Source organism: Drosophila novamexicana, unplaced genomic scaffold, assembly GCF_003285875.2.
Source record: "Drosophila novamexicana strain 15010-1031.04,08,12 unplaced genomic scaffold, DnovRS2.1 tig00000462-arrow-pilon, whole genome shotgun sequence".
In the NCBI taxonomy this organism is placed as follows: domain Eukaryota; kingdom Metazoa; phylum Arthropoda; class Insecta; order Diptera; family Drosophilidae; genus Drosophila; species Drosophila novamexicana.
Window position 1 is genome coordinate 261,515 of NW_020824806.1, and position 15,661 is coordinate 277,175.

General features: G+C 41.4%; 1 protein-coding gene across 2 annotated transcripts in view; it reads left to right on the forward strand.

The window, feature by feature from the left end:
• LOC115760738 (protein grainyhead) overlaps nt 1-15,661 on the forward strand; it is a 43,193-nt gene that overhangs the window by 9,577 nt on the left and 17,955 nt on the right. Inside the window, exons 3-5 of one of the 2 annotated variants that reach the window (XM_030702214.1) lie at nt 7,586-8,006; nt 14,667-14,843; nt 14,921-15,481. In XM_030702214.1, coding sequence (XP_030558074.1) covers nt 7,586-8,006; nt 14,667-14,843; nt 14,921-15,481 — 1,159 coding nt within the window. Of the gene's footprint in view, nt 1-1,785; nt 1,815-7,573; nt 8,007-14,666; nt 14,844-14,920; nt 15,482-15,661 lie in introns of those variants that run through there. The other variant, XM_030702215.1, reaches the window with a different exon arrangement.

The window sequence follows — 15,661 nt, forward strand, 5'->3', positions numbered from 1 at the left end:
CTTCGGGTGTTTTTGGGCGTCCACAGGCCAAAGGATTTGTTGTTTTATTAATAGCAACGCGAGGGGGGTTGAAAATAAATGTTACCTGGTCGATGCCAGATAATTATGCAAATGCGAATGCCGTCTACTGCCCAGAAGGGGTTGCTATCCGCTCAAAGCGAGTGTCCTATGCGCCGGACACGGTTAAAAGGACGTCGTCTGAAACACAGAAACCCCGGACCAGAAGAAGAAAGAGGTGCGATGTCCAACGTTGAGAAACAATGACAATAACAACAAATGCCGCAACGCGCATCAATTCGACCGTATCAAATGCTAAGGATATGCCAAGAACGGCCCATGTGAATCGCAGACGTGTATCCTTGTGTGAATCCTTCATGTCACGCATTGCTGCTAGCTGAAAGCATTATGCAAATCAGCGCTTTGTGCGCCTTTACGGAAAAAAGGACGCTGTCCGAGCTGCCGGCTATTGTCTGCGCGCCAACTCCTTGCGCGGGCCTTGCCACAAATATCAATTATGATCTAACGGTTGCGTCTCGGGATGCGATTCGACCAGCCGCAGCAGCAGCAGCAGCAGCTGCATTTACCGGTTTTTCTTTTTTTGCTGGGCACCTTGCCCACTTCGCCTGGTCGGGCCTGCCCCTGGGCTGGCACTTCCCAGGCTCGATACCACAGCGGCCAGCCTCCGGTACGGCCCCTTTGGAAGCTTTCAGGTGTTAATGCGCTGCATGTGCTGCACAGGGTTGCCACAGCGCGCGCTTAGGGTTGCCCTGCCCATTTTTCTTTGCCAAAATCAAGAATTGTTTTTTTTTTTTTGCGCTACTTGTTGCTTGCCCCACCCGTCGTGAGCTGCTAATGAAGTGTTTGCCTAATCACAGGCTCTGGCAACAAACTTAAATGCCGCGCAGAGCAAAAAAAATAGCACTATGGGAAATGCGTAATTAGAGTGGACCACTTGCAGCGACGCGCAGGGATCGTCCCTGCTCGGGCGCCGCCTTGGCTCAAGTGTTAATAAAGCCAGAGGAAAGAGTTGACGGCGGCTTTTGTTGCTTTAATTGTTGTTGCTTTTGTTGTTGTTGTTGGAATTTTAACAGCATTCGTCTAATGGCGCTAATAGCGCTAAACGAATCAATTTTTTGTTGCCCCAACGTCGCGCTCACTGATTGAAATAAAACAAAAAAAAAGCTCAAAAGCTGCCGCAAAGAGTTACAGCTCACACACACACACACACACACACGCACACGTGTCTGGCCAAAAAACAAAATTGGTTATGTAAACAAATGCTAATGGGGTTCGCTCGACTGGCAAACTGCACGCACATGAACGCCGACTGCGCCCCGCTGCCTTTTGTAGCCTTTGCCCTAATACGTGCCCCTCTCCCCATCATACATGATCTCCCACACTACTACAATGCTCGTCAGACGCAGCGCCAGCAGCTACAGCCTGGACGCAACGCAGCAACATCCTCATCAGCCGCTTTCCCATCATCATCAGCATCATCAGGAGCAGCAGCATCAGCATGCGCACTACTATGAGCCGGCCAAGCATGATGCACTGCAGCCGCAGCCGCAGCCGCAGCTGCAACACCTACCGCTGACCGCCGCCGGGCTCATGCAGTCGGTGGCCGCCGAGATACAGCTGAGCGAACAGCAGCCCACGCCGCCGCCCACAGCTGGCAACGAATCCGCCACCAACCCAGATGCCCCTCAAGCCTATGCTGTCTACAGCTACTACAGAGATGAGCAGCAGCAGCAGCAGCAGCAGCAGCAGCAGCAGGAGCAGGAGCACAGCACCAGACAGCATCAGCTCGTGTGGAGGTAAGTTGCCGCCGGTTGCTGTTGCCCTGCCCACACCTCTCCCCCCTTAGTTGCCCCTCTATGTGTGTGTTCCCTTGTCTTCGTGGAAATCCGCGTCGGCACGTAGCCAGCGGCGCTTCCGAAAATCGAGTTATGAAATGTGCTTCTGTGCTGGTTTTTTTTTTGTCTTTTGCTTCTCTTCTTCTTCTTCTTATGCTTTTCTGTTCGCTTTTGAGCGTGCGCCGTTCTTTATGCCCGATATGCCCTAACGCCGTGGGGCCTTTTGACTGTGCCAAGCGCTTTGGACGTGGCCAAGCTAAAACAAGGCTTAAAGCCTGTTCAACATTTATTTAACACGTTTATAAGTTGCTTGTGAGTTGTAACTCTTGTATTACCCATCATTTGGGCAGTTCTTGTTAGCGGAAGTTTTCCTAAGGGAGCCAGTTATTCGGCTATTATTGAGGCACAAGGATCGCAGCCCTGGACTAGATCATAAAACGGAGAGCTTTGTATAATCCCTTGCTCTTTATTCTACATTTATTTGTAGGACCGTTTAATGAAGAGATTACATTCTTGCCCTTTTTAAGCTCGAACCGAGCCAGTTATTCAGATAATCGATGTACAAGAATCGCAGCCTTAGGTTAGAGCATCATTGGGAAGCTCTGCGCCTGGTCCTATACTTTCTCTATATTCAACAGTTTATAAATATAACAAAAGTCCTTTTCATAGTCAATCAAAATGGTTTTGCTTTATTTACTCGAGCAAGGATCGTAGTCCTAGCATGAAAAGGACATTGTCTAGCTTAGGCCTAGGCCTATATTTTATATTTTTATGAATATAAATCTTGTAAGCTTGATGCTAGATCTCGAGGCCTCTCGGGCGGGGCTTTGTCTCATCTTTTTGTATTTTCTTTTATTTAATTTGTATTATTATTATATATATTTTTTTTTAGATATATTTCTTGTAAGCTCTTGTAAGCCAATTTAGATGCTTTCCCTTATTTACATATTTTTCACATTTCTTCTTGATCGCATTCGAATTCGGAATTCCCAGTTTCGCATCCAAAATACGGCAACATATTATTGTCTTCGTGTTGTCCCCTTGATTTCTTCATTTTCCATAATGATTTCATACAAATTCAGCTTGCTTTCTTGATTTTCATATTATTCTCGTGCCACCTCCATGTTCATATTATTTTCTCAATTCTTGCCTTTCATGATTTCCTGCTTTTGCCTGTTCTCCTAGCTCGTTAAAGTGCTTGATATTCGCCTTGGAAATCTTTCTTTTGTACTCTCTTGTCCTCCATGGTCAGATTGTTAACCATTTCCATACTCTCCTTGGTCGCTTAACATTCTTGATTTGCATCTTGTATTAAGTCCACGAATTTTCTTTGCTGTCAATTTGTTTTTATGTGCAGCCACTTTTTGCCAGTCCTCCATGGTCAGTTTTCTATTCCTCCTAGCAGGCCTGGCTTGTCTGCATTAGTTTATCCCCAAATGTCCCCGGATCCCCCGCATCGGACCACTTTATCATATAGCTGTGAGGGGAATGTTTCTTCAATATGTAATTTCATTTATGGAACTAACTTTTTCTTGCTCCTCAAGATATCTTAAGCAAAATTGGAATTTGCTAGAACTAACATGCTTCTTCTTATATATGATCAAAATTTTATCTTTATCGAACCCCTATATCATAAAGATCTATATGAAGAACTGCTTGAAACTGAGAGGAAGAAATCTTTACCCTGATATTGTACCGGATTTCTTCAGCAAACACATGCTTCACATTTCTTCCGACTTGTCTACAATGTTATATGGGATCTATTCGAGTAACCGGTAGAAGATTTTGTTATAGTATGAAAAACTTATGTATTTATAAAGATATCTAGATCAAACAAAAGGGAACAACTTTACAGAAAGTTTCGTTCGTAAAAGAACTTTTTGTATGGAAATGATATTTGTAACGGCAAACGGAAAACTTTTCATCTAAAAGGGTATTTCAAGTGCGTCTTGGCCAGCGCTAGCCGTGCTCTTTCTTGTTTTATATCAAGTTCAGGCTAAGGCTGTTGAAATTGTAACGGGCAGGCGAAACGGTGCGCACCGCTAAGGGGGCATGGAAAAGGTCGTTGCGGCAGTTGCGGCAGTTGGGTTAGAAACACAATTAAAAGACAGTTTTTGAAAGCGTTTTCCCTCGGCTCGCATCTAATAAATGTTTTTCTACGTGATGTACACGAACTGACCCTAAAAAACAAAAAAAAAAAACCAAACACACACAGAAAACGGGCGAAAAGCTGGCACACACACAATATAAACATATCGCATTACGAAAAAATGTTCTTTTAATAGCGAAAAATGTTCCGCAGAACATAAAAAAACCAAAACCAAGAAAAAGAAAAAACAAATTGTAGCCATGTCCAAGCGCGGCCTTAACCTCACGTTAAATGACATTTGTCCGCGGAATTCGGGTGAAATCGGGCACGACGGGCGCCTTTTTGTTTACCGTGCCGGCCAGCCAAAGTATCTAGATACAAATGTATCTCGCAATCGTTGAGCTTTGCCAAAACGGCAGCTGCTCGACGAAGAAATTGCGACATTTGTTCTCATTTTTATACCCTGAACCCATTCAAAATGGGTATAAGGGTATGTTGTATTTGTGCGAAAGCCAAATGTATGTAACAGACAGAAGGAAGCATCTCCAACCCCATAAAGTATATATATTCTTGATCAGCATCAATAGCCGAGTCGATCTAGCCATGTCCGTCTGTCTGTCTGTCCGTCCGTCCGTCCGTCCGTATGTATGATCTCAAGGATCTCAGAACCTATAAGAGCTAGAGACTTGAAACTTTAGATGTAGATGCTCCTAGCTCCCGCGCAGATCGAGTTTGGTTCCGATAACCGATAACTTGCTCCGTTTCCAAGCAATTGATAAAATTGATCGATATCGATACCCTTTTTTTTGGGCAATTTTGGTAAATAATAAGAGCTAGAGTCACCAAACTTGACATATAGCTTCTAAAATAAAATATATATATATATGCATTTGATGTTGGAAAAAGAGGGTTCAGGGTATACCCTAGTCGGGAGCTCCCGACTAGAACGTCTTACTTGTTTTTCTCTTGTTGTCGTTTATTTTTTGGGCATTTTTTATGATTGTTTGTTTCTCGAAAAAAATAAAAGGATTGTGAAAAGCTTAGCATTAAGTTGGAGCCGTTTGCATGCAACGGGCAAATTGAGGCCTAAAAAGTTCATGTAAATTCTGTAAGCAACAAACGATATTACAAATCTTTTCTTTAAGTTCATATAAAGTAAATTTTGACACGATCTATGCTTATGTCTGGGTTTTATATTGATATCAAGCTAGATCCAGCTGCCTTTTGGCTGACAGGCTAAACAGTAAGCTAGATCTCGCTGTGTCTAGGCTGACCCGCTTAATATTAGGCTAGATTTAGCTGCCTTTTGGCTGACTGGCTAAATAGTAAGCTAGATTTAGCTGTTTCTTGGCTGACGCGCTTAATATTAGGCTAGATTTAGCTGCCTCTAGGCTGACCCGCTATATATCAAGCTAGATCTAGCTGCCTCCTGGCTGACACGCTTAATATTAAGCTATATCTAGCTGTTTCCTCGCTGACATGTTAACTTAGATCTAGCTATTTCTTGGCTGAACCGCTTAATATCAAGCTAGAGTTAGCTGCCTTCTGGCTGTCACGCGATCCGCCCTTCTATAGATATGGATATACAGATAAATATCAATGGAGATTTATATAAATATGCATTTAATCTTAAAGCTTCACTCGATCTGCGTTTATGAATATGCAGTTAGGTATTTGGATAAGACTTTTGTATAAATAAACGATTCCAGACTACGAAAACTTTGTCGATGTCAATTTATGCTTAAAAAGATACCAAACTTCATATTCAAGAAATTTGAGGCTTAAATCAAGTTACTATGCTTATGTTGAACTTGAATCAAGTAACAAAGCATATTTTAAACTTTAATCAAGTAAAGTTTAAAAAATCTTAAGCTTTAATCAAGTAAGCTACGCTAAATTAAGTAGCTAGACCTACTTGTTTCAAGTTTGAGAAATCTTAAACTGAAAACAAACAACTTAGCTTACTTGATTTAAGAAATTTGAAGCTTGAATCAAGTAACTAGGCTTATCTTGAACTTAAATCTCGCTTTTTTAAAACTAGAATCAAGTAACTGGGCTAACTTGATTTAAGTCTGAGACATCTTTAACACAAGTACACAGGCTTACTTGATTCAAGTAAAAAATTTCCGATATATATTTCTTTCCATGTAACTGCGATAAGGTACTTTAAGTACCCTTCTCTCATTGCAAAATATTGTTTTAATACGTCGTAAGCAGGTTATTTATTAAATAATAAATTAAACAAATTCAAAACAAATATCAAAACAAAGCTGAGACCTAAAGCGGAATCAAATTCATTCAAAATCGAAAATTTCACTTTACAAATGGAAAACAATTAAAGACTGCGACTAAGTCCAATTTATTGTTAAAACCAAGCCAGTTTTGGCTTGAAACAAGTTTCTATTAAGCCATCGAGCTGCTCAAATTATGAATCACGCTTTTTTTGTCGCAGCTCATCAATGGGCATTATTTGCTGAAGAGTGGCTTTTGGATATGTTGAGAGCAGAATCTGCTGTAAAATCATTTATTTAGTTTTTTTGTTTTATGTTAAGCTTCCAGCCTGGCCTTAGTACACTTCATAAAACTTGCTCATTAAAAAAAATCGCACTTTTATTAGCCTAAAAGTTGAAATTTTTGTTTAAACAATTGACGTCATAATTTTTGTGAAGAATCACAACAAGTTCTTTGCGCTGATTTTGAGCATAAATTTTCTTGCTCGAAATTTTGTTGCCCAATTTGGGCTGTGACCTTGACAAAAGCTGAGCAGCGGGTCAGGGGAGAAGGGGAGAAGGGGGGGAGGGGGTACGGGAAAAACCCAGCAACAACAAAAACAACAACAAATACAAAGCAATAAATAAATAAAGTATTTGTCACTGATTTGAAACGTTGAGAGTGAGAGAGAGAGAGAGAGAAAAAAACGGCTTGTGATTATTTTCATTGAATGCAATTTGTTTTTATTGTGCAGATATTTGTTGTTGTTGCTGTTGTTGTTGTTGTTGTTGTTGTTATCGTAGCTGGCCAAAAGCTGTATTTTTTATTTTATACATCGAGCCGCTGGACCCGCAGTCGCAGTCGCTCGGGCTGCAGCTGGAATCTGGTTTGCTTTTTGCAGTTGTTGTCGCTGCTCCTATTTGGCTGTGTGTGTGTGTGTGTGCGTGTGTGTGTGTTCGAGTCGATTGGCCAGTTGGTAACAGGTCCAGCCACAGCTTGAGCTGCAGCTACAGGTGTAGTTGTTGTTGTTGTTGTTGTAGCTGTTGCTGTTGCTGTTGCTGGCAAATTAGGCGCAGCCAACGGATTAGCTATTGAAAATTTGCAATTGCTGCATATTTTGCGCTCTTGATTGTCAGTTTCTGATTGGGATTTGGTTTTGAATTGGACTCGTTCTGGGTACCGTTAGGCGCTGGCGACAATCTCGTGGGTGTATGTTAATGTTAATTGTTAAGCAATTAAGTAATTAAGTAGTTAAGTAATTAAGCACTTAAATTAGGCAAACAACTTATAAACTTTGTACTCATGCAACGCGCTCTCTCTCCCTCTCTCTCTCTCTCTTTGTCTCTCTCTCTCTCTGGCTCTCTAACTTTTGCTATCTCTGTTGCTCTGGCATTTCCTTCCTCTTGTTGTCTTTTTGCAGCAATGCGAGCAGCGCCGGCAAACTGAATGGCCAGACCACACCTATCGATGTCTCTGGCCTATCGCAAAATGAAATTCAAGGCTTTCTGCTTGGTTCACACCCCTCATCTTCGTCCGCCACAACCGGCGTGGTCTCCACAACAACAATCTCAAATCAACAGCATCAACAGCAGCAACATCAGCAGCAGCAGCAACAGCAGCATCAACAGCAGCAGCAGCAGCAGCAGCAGCAGCCGCCACATCCCAGCGACATTGTAACCATAACCACCGCGGGCGTGGGGAGCGCGGGCTCAATTGTCTCCGCTGCAGTGCAGCAGCAGCAGCAGCAGCAGCAGCAGCTGCTGAGCATCAAGCGTGAGCCCGAAGACTTGAGCAAGGATCCCAAGAACGGCAGCCTGGGCGCCTCAGCAAATGGTTCGGTCATAACGCAGAAGGTAGGAAAGTTAATGTCAAAATTAAAAACTACAAAAATAGCAAGCCTTACGTATTTAACGCTTTAATGGACACGCACGCAAAACCAAAAAAAAAACAGGGTATTAAAACTAAGAACAGCAAAATCCAATTAGAAATTAGTTTCGTATGGGCAGCTGCGCCAGCGCAGGCGTCGCAGCGCATCCTGCGCTCTACGCTCTACTTTGTTTGTCTCAATTAACATGCGAGTTTTTGCTTGCGTTGTTGTTGTTGTTGTTTTTGTTGCGGTTTTTATGTGTCGCCGCTGCTTCTCTAAGACCTGCAATTGGTCTGTCAGCTGTGTGTGTGTGTGCGAGCAATGAGTATTTGTGGCTGCAGCCAATACGAATCAACGTCGTTGCCGCTGTGTTGTTGCTGTTGTTGTTGCTGTCGTTGTTGCTGTTGTTCGTCGCTCGTCGTCGTTCTATTGACGCAAAAGCAATGAGACAACAACAACAACAGCAACTGGCAGGCAGGCAGCCAGGCAGCTAGCAACAACAACAACAACAGCCGTCGCTCAGTTTGCATTCGAGCAACTGTTATACACCCAACTTGTTATACACGATCAACGCTACGCCGCTGCTCACACTGTGTGTGCGTGTGTGTGTGCGTGCCTGTGTGATTTGTATATTGCGCTCGCTCGCACGCACGCATGCTGCGCATAAGAGCAGCTCGCTTGCGCTTAGAGTCAGTTGCCTGCCATGCTGCTGGCCGGTTCGAGTTGCATGTTGCATGTTCGATGCCTGATGTGCTTTTATCAATTGCATGCAAAAACAAAAACAACGGCAGCTTATAAATAATAAAAAAAACCCAAGCCGTAATTAAAGCGCTTTTTCTTGCACAACAACAAGTGCTGGGAAATTGCGCGACTGACAACAAATACAACAACAACAAAGATAACAACATAAGCCAAAGGCGACAAAAGTTAAGTGCGCACTTCCGGCCCACTGTTGCGTTCTTCCTTCGTTCGATCCGCTCGCGAATCAATGAAAACTATTTTTTAATGCCGCGCCGCGCAGCGCAGCGCTGCTTGTAACGCCCTGTCCGGCCGCAGCGCATGTCAGAATACGCGACAGCCGCAGAGATTCCAACCATTTTGAACTGATATGCGTGCGCCTGTGTGCGCCTGCATGTGTGTGTGTGATCGTCGTATGTGTGTGTGTGAACGCTGGTCCAACTGGCCGACGCAACGCCGCTGACGTCTGTCTGCGCGCTTGTATGTGTGTGCATGTGTGCGTGTTCGTTCAGGTAGCGCCGCCGTCGCAGCCGCCGCCGACGTTGTCATACGTGGAATCGGTCAGTCAGTCGTATCACGCTGTCGGAGTAGGATCGTTTCTGCGATTCGTCTGATTTCTGAGCGGACGCGAATGCTTCTCCTGCGCGTAAAATCTTGTAATGCGAGCGCAGCAACAAACACAACAACAACAACGTGTTAAAGTGTATTATATTGTTCAGATTCAGTGATCAGTATCATTAAACCAATAACAAACCAAAACCGCCGCGCCCCCCCTCGTCCACCTGCGCAAATAATACTGTAACAAATGTAAGTGTGTGTGTGTGTGCCCGAATTCGATATGCTGCTATTTTGCATATTGTGTTATGATATATATATGATATATGATATGTGATATAGTGCCGCTTGATTGGAATGTGGGCGCCCAGTTGCCCAGTTAGCTAATGCAACAAATATATATAAATTAAATTTAAAAAAAAAAGAAAAAAAAACACCTGCAATCAAAATGCAAACGTGCGCCCAAAACGAAACAAAAGAAACAACAGAAACAGCAACAACAAATAACAAATGCAACACAAATTGAGCAAACGCGCGCAAAAGACAAACAACAACAACAACAACAACAACAACAACAACAGCGAACAGCAACAAGCTGCGTGTGGGCGTGCAGCAGCAGCAGCTGAGCGGCAACGCGTTGCCTTTCAACACCCACGCGCGGCGAACAAGTTTGAGCTCTAAGTCTTTTGTTTGGCGCGCGAGAACACAGCAGCAGCAGCAGCAGCAGCAGCAGCAGCAGCAACAACAACAAGAGCAGCAACAACGGCACTTAACAGTTTGTTGTTGCTTTTTGACGCTTTTTGCAGATGAGAGTGGGCTTTTAGTGTGCGTGTGTGCGTGAGCGTGTGTGTGTGTGTGTGTGCAGCAGCAAAATTCATTGAGCAAAATTTGTGCAGCACTATTTAATTGGCTTGTTTTGTTTGAATTTCTTGTTGTCATTGTTGTTCTGGTTGTTATTGCCCATATGTATATACATATATGTATATATATTTGTCTGTGCAATTTGCATTGCACTCTAATTTATATTTTATTATTCGCATTGCCAGTTAATTATTTGCAATATTTGTCTTAGACTTCGATTTGCATAACACGCGTCGCCTAGAGTTATAAAGTCGAAAGGTTTATATACAAATCGTATAACAAATCGCTTGACTAATTTATGCCACAGAATTTAAATTAAAAAACCCAAACGAAAACAACAACAACACACACTGAACAAATGACATAATGAAAAAAAAAAGTATATATATGATAGATGAAAAATTGATATTGCAATTTATTGCAATTCTAGACCGGAAAGTGTAATCGTTAGCCAATAACAAAAAACTCAACAACAAAAAACAAATGGTGTCAATAAACCGCCTGCTGTTAAGCTAATTGTAAAAATTGCTCAGAACGCCCAAGCGTTGTTTAAAAAGAGCTATCGATAAATGTTTAACTTATAGTTAATTAATGAAACAAAGTAGCTGTAATTAAGCGTTCGTCTTAACAGTAACCAGATTTAACTAAAATTAACTCAAAGCCCACAAAAGACTTTCGATAAAAGCGAGAAGTGTTATCGATAACAGCTTTGAGCATTGGTTCAATGTATCAAAAACTAAGCAAAGGCTACTAATTAAAGCTTGGACTTGCCGGAAATCGATATATATTAATCGTAGTAGGATTAAAGCAAGAAAGTTATGAATCTACCAATAATAGTGCTAAAGGCGTTATCGATAAATTATCGATAACCGATTTTTTAATGGTTATCAAGCTTAAAGTAGTTGATGATGACTACTGATTAATTATAGACTATATTTATTGAGTTTGACTTTAAATCCAAGAATAACAGCATACAAATATGACTTTCATTAATCGATATACAAGACCAAACTGTTATCGATACACTTTTTTATTGTATTTTGTTTTAAATTAACCACAAAGCAGTTCATAACTTGGAGACATCCTCTAGGAGGTATCTCTCCTTTATATATATTAATAGGGACTTACAGAAATGAACTTAAATTTTAAGAAATGTTATCGATAAATCAGAAAGAAAAAGTCGATTAACTTTCTGAGACGTTTTGAATATTAGCATATGCTTAAATCAAAGCCTTACTCAACTGAACTTCAGCTTAGGAGAAAAAAACCCAAAAGGCTATCGATAAATGTTTTATATTTAGTTGCTTGGCTTAAACTTGGTAACTAACTAAATTGAAGCCCAAACGTAACCAACTAAAAGCCCCAAAACGAAAAATCCCAAAGATAAATGACAAAAAAAAAAAACAAAACTATTCAAAATCATATCTAATAATAATAATAATATTATAATTTTAATATTGTTAATAATTTCTGTATGTATTATTGTTTTGCCTTGGTTTATTTCCGAGAATTAACGATATGCATAAAACGGCCAAGCTAAATAGATTCTTGACAAAACGAACGACTAGTAGAAAAAAAAAGTTTCACTTTTTATCAACCCAAAGGCATTAAAATAGTTAATTGGCTTTATTTAAATTCTTTGTGTGTGAGTATGTGTGTGTGTGTGTGTGTTTTTTTTCACTCATTTTTTGTTGTCGTTTTTTATTTCTTCCTCATACATAAATATATGCCAGAGACGCGTTTAGCATAATTCTAAAACTTGGTTTAGTATGAATATCTATAGTATAGATATCTGATTTGTGTGTGCGTGTGTGTGTGTGCGTGTGTGTGTGTGCATGTGTGTGTGGCATATGCAAAGCGCGCTGTTTTATAATAGCACAAGCTAACGAACGATTCCTAAAGACACGCACAAAAAAAAACCAAAAAAAAAAGCCAAAAAAAAATAATGAGAAAAAAAATATCTGTCGGATCGTTGGCTCAGCTTCACTAGCCAAGGCCTTTTCTGACGTTGCACGTTGAAGTTTTTTTTTTGTGTTTTTTTTTTTTCAAAATGCAAATTGATTTTTATGAACAAATTTAATTAGCTCGCAGCTAGAATCTTTGGCAGAGCAACCCAACGCGCCGCACACCTGACCAAAAGCCAAAGCCAAATTTAAAATTTTCATGATTTTCGCGCTCAATCGGAGCTGCCAAGCAATTGTAGTTAAATTGGAAATATGGCAAAACAATATAAACTAAATTGTTGTTAAAATTTTCGATTCTTTGTCGAGGCTCGCTTTGGGCCCGGCCAATTGGCCAAGCGGCAGCTGACGTCTTTTGATTTCACTTTCTTTTGGCGGCTGCGTGAAACACTCATCAACCGAATGAAAGAAAAATGTTAATTTAGATGCTTGGACGCGACAGCTAAACAGGGCGTGGCACCTGCCGGCCAGCAGCTAACCCAATGTATCTTGTATCTGTATCTTTTAGCTGTATCTTTTGGCTGTATCTGTATCTGTATCTTGGCGTATTACCTCATTTAGCGCGCGCGTCAACAGCGTCGAAAAACGTTTGACATTTTGGTGCGATCAATAAAATACAAATAAATAATAATAAAAAAAGCAATGCTAATTAACATATGCACACACACACACACACACACACACATATATATATATATATATATACGCATACATAAATATGTAAAATTATATACCATCTAGCATCTGTGTATAAGTTATATAGACTGTGTTGTTTTTTTTTCTCGCATTTTAATTGGTTTCTTTCCACTCGACGACAACCGACGACTGTTTCGATTTTTATAGCATTCATTTCTTGCTGTTGCTGTTGTTGTTTTTTGTTTATATTTTATTTTATAAACTGTACTTATTGCTGCTTGTGGCTGTTGTATTTATGAATCAGCTAAGGCAATATACAAAAATAAAGCTCAAAAAAAAAAAAAAAAGAACTCAACGCACGAGACGCGCTCTTTTGTCAACCATGGTCCGTTTTGACCTTCCGCGTTCACAATCAGTTATCAATCAACAATAAACATTGACCACCAGCAGTTGTTGTTGTTGTCTATTTTGTGCGTGTGTGCGATCAATCAATGTAATTCCCCAAACAAATCATATGCTGAACCAATTCAAAGCATTATTATTATATTATTATTATTTGTGCCGGCTTGTAGAATTTGGATTGCGCGCGCTCTACGTCTTGACTTCGTATTAAGGTCTCTGATCTATGCAAGATCAGTTTCCAAAAAATCTCTACTCTATTTGAGCTCAAATTCCAAAAGATCTCTGCGAGAGTTGAGCTCTCAAATAAGTCTCTGATCCACGTGAGCTTAGCCTTAAAAATGTCTCTGATCTATTCGAGATCAGTATTAAAAAGCTTTCATTGATCTATGCGAGATTAGTTTAGCCTCGATCTATAAAAAATATCAGCACAACATGGTCTCCAATGAAGGTCTCGTTGTTATCCAAATATTCTTCCTGACAGGTTACTTCTGAAGGTCTCTCTGATCTATTAAAGATTAGTCTCAGCGCCCAGACTTGACTTCGTTCGAGTTAAGTTCTTGAAAAATTGCGTCTATGCTTATTTGTTAACTCTAGAAATATGAATATGCATGGATACTAGCTCATCACGATCTTCGTTTGTCTAAATCTTCATTTAATTTAACCCATAAAAGCCTTTGATCTAGCTTCGATCATTTATAAAGAGCATTTAATAAAGGTTTATTGAAGATCACTTCAAAGAGGCCTGAGATCAATCTAAAAACTGTCGCTGATCTACATAGATAATTTATAAAAGGCACTAATTGGAGATCAGTTAGGAAAGGCCTAAATTCCACCTTCAAAAGTAGCTAAAACCATTCGCTGATCCCGTCAAGATCACTCAGACTTTTTCTAAAGGCCATTCCCAAAGATCTGTATGAGATCAGTGTGTCTTTATAAGATCTTTGATCTTTACAGATCGGTTAAAATAGTATTTATTGGAGATCAGTAGGGAAAGACCTACGATCAATCTATACTCCTTCTTCAAAAGTAGCTAAAACTCGCCTCCGATCACGCGAAGATCAGTCAGACTTCCTCTGAAGGCCCTGCCTAAAATTCTATGTGAGATCAGAGTGTCTTTATAAGATCTTTGATGTACACGAAATAACTTTAGTATTTAAGATCTTTTATCTACACGAAATAACTTTAGTTTATATAAATCATTTATTAGAGATCAGTTGGGAAAGACTGGCGATCAATCTGAATTCTATCTTCAAATGTAGCTAAAACGGGCATCCGATCACGCAAAGATCCTAGGAGTCGCACACTCTATAAACTATTATGACCCACAGCTATGCCAATCTAATCCAATCTAACAAATCAGATAAGATAGAAATGCGCCAAATCTTGTGTAAGAATAGTTGAGTTCGTAATAGCCTAAAAATAGATCTTAAGTTCCAAAGTTGCAACAGTTGAAAGAAACAGAAACCAACACAAATCCAAACGAAAATTCACAGATATTGGGCGTGGATGCAGCTAGAACCGAAACTGAGGCAACTGCAACTGCATTCGAAATAGGCAATAATACAGCAGCAACAACAACTGCAACTGCAACTGCAACTAGTCCCGCCAGAGCGACAGCGACAGATCTAGAGATGTATGCTACCACGGGCGGCACACAGATTTATCTACAGGTGAGTGAGCGAGCGGAGCAGAGCGTATGAGAGAGATAGAGAGAGAGAGAGAGAGACTGACCTGAACTCCTGCACAGACCTCACACCAGCAGAGCAGCAATGGCGCCAACACACAGCAGAGCACACTGCAAGCGCAAAGTCCCAGTCCCGGGCCGTATATCACAACGGACAGCTATGGCATGTATACGGCGAGCAGGCTGCCGCCCGGCCCACCGCCCGCCACCACATTCATAACGGAGCCCTATTATCGTGAATATTTTGCACCTGACGGCCAAGGCGGCTATGTGCCAGCGGGCACGGCGCGCAGTCTCTACGGCGAGGATGTATCCGTTACGGCGGCCACGCAGCCGCAGCCCGTGGGCGGCGTCTACGAGGCGCGCTTCAGCAGCAATGCGCCCACCACCACCACAGTGCTAACCAGCAGCAATGCACACCACCACAGTCAACAGCAGCAGCAGCAGCAACAGCAGCAGCAGCAACAACAGCAACAGCAGCAGGAACAGTCGGGCAAAAGCGGCGGCACCCCACTATATGCCAAGGCTATAACGGCGGCGGGTCTGACCGTGGACTTGCCCAGTCCCGATTCGGGCATTGGCACGGATGCCATAACGCCGCGGGATCAGAATCACATACAGCAGGTATACCCACACAAAAACACACGCAAAGCTGCCAAGCAGCTAGCTGTATATTCATAGCGAGTAAAATGTAACGAGTAGCGAGTAAAAAGTAACGAGTAGCGAGTAGCGCAGTGCGTGTCGTGTCCATTAAAACATTTAGAACCTAGACTTAAAACTACTTATATAAAATAAAACACTAAA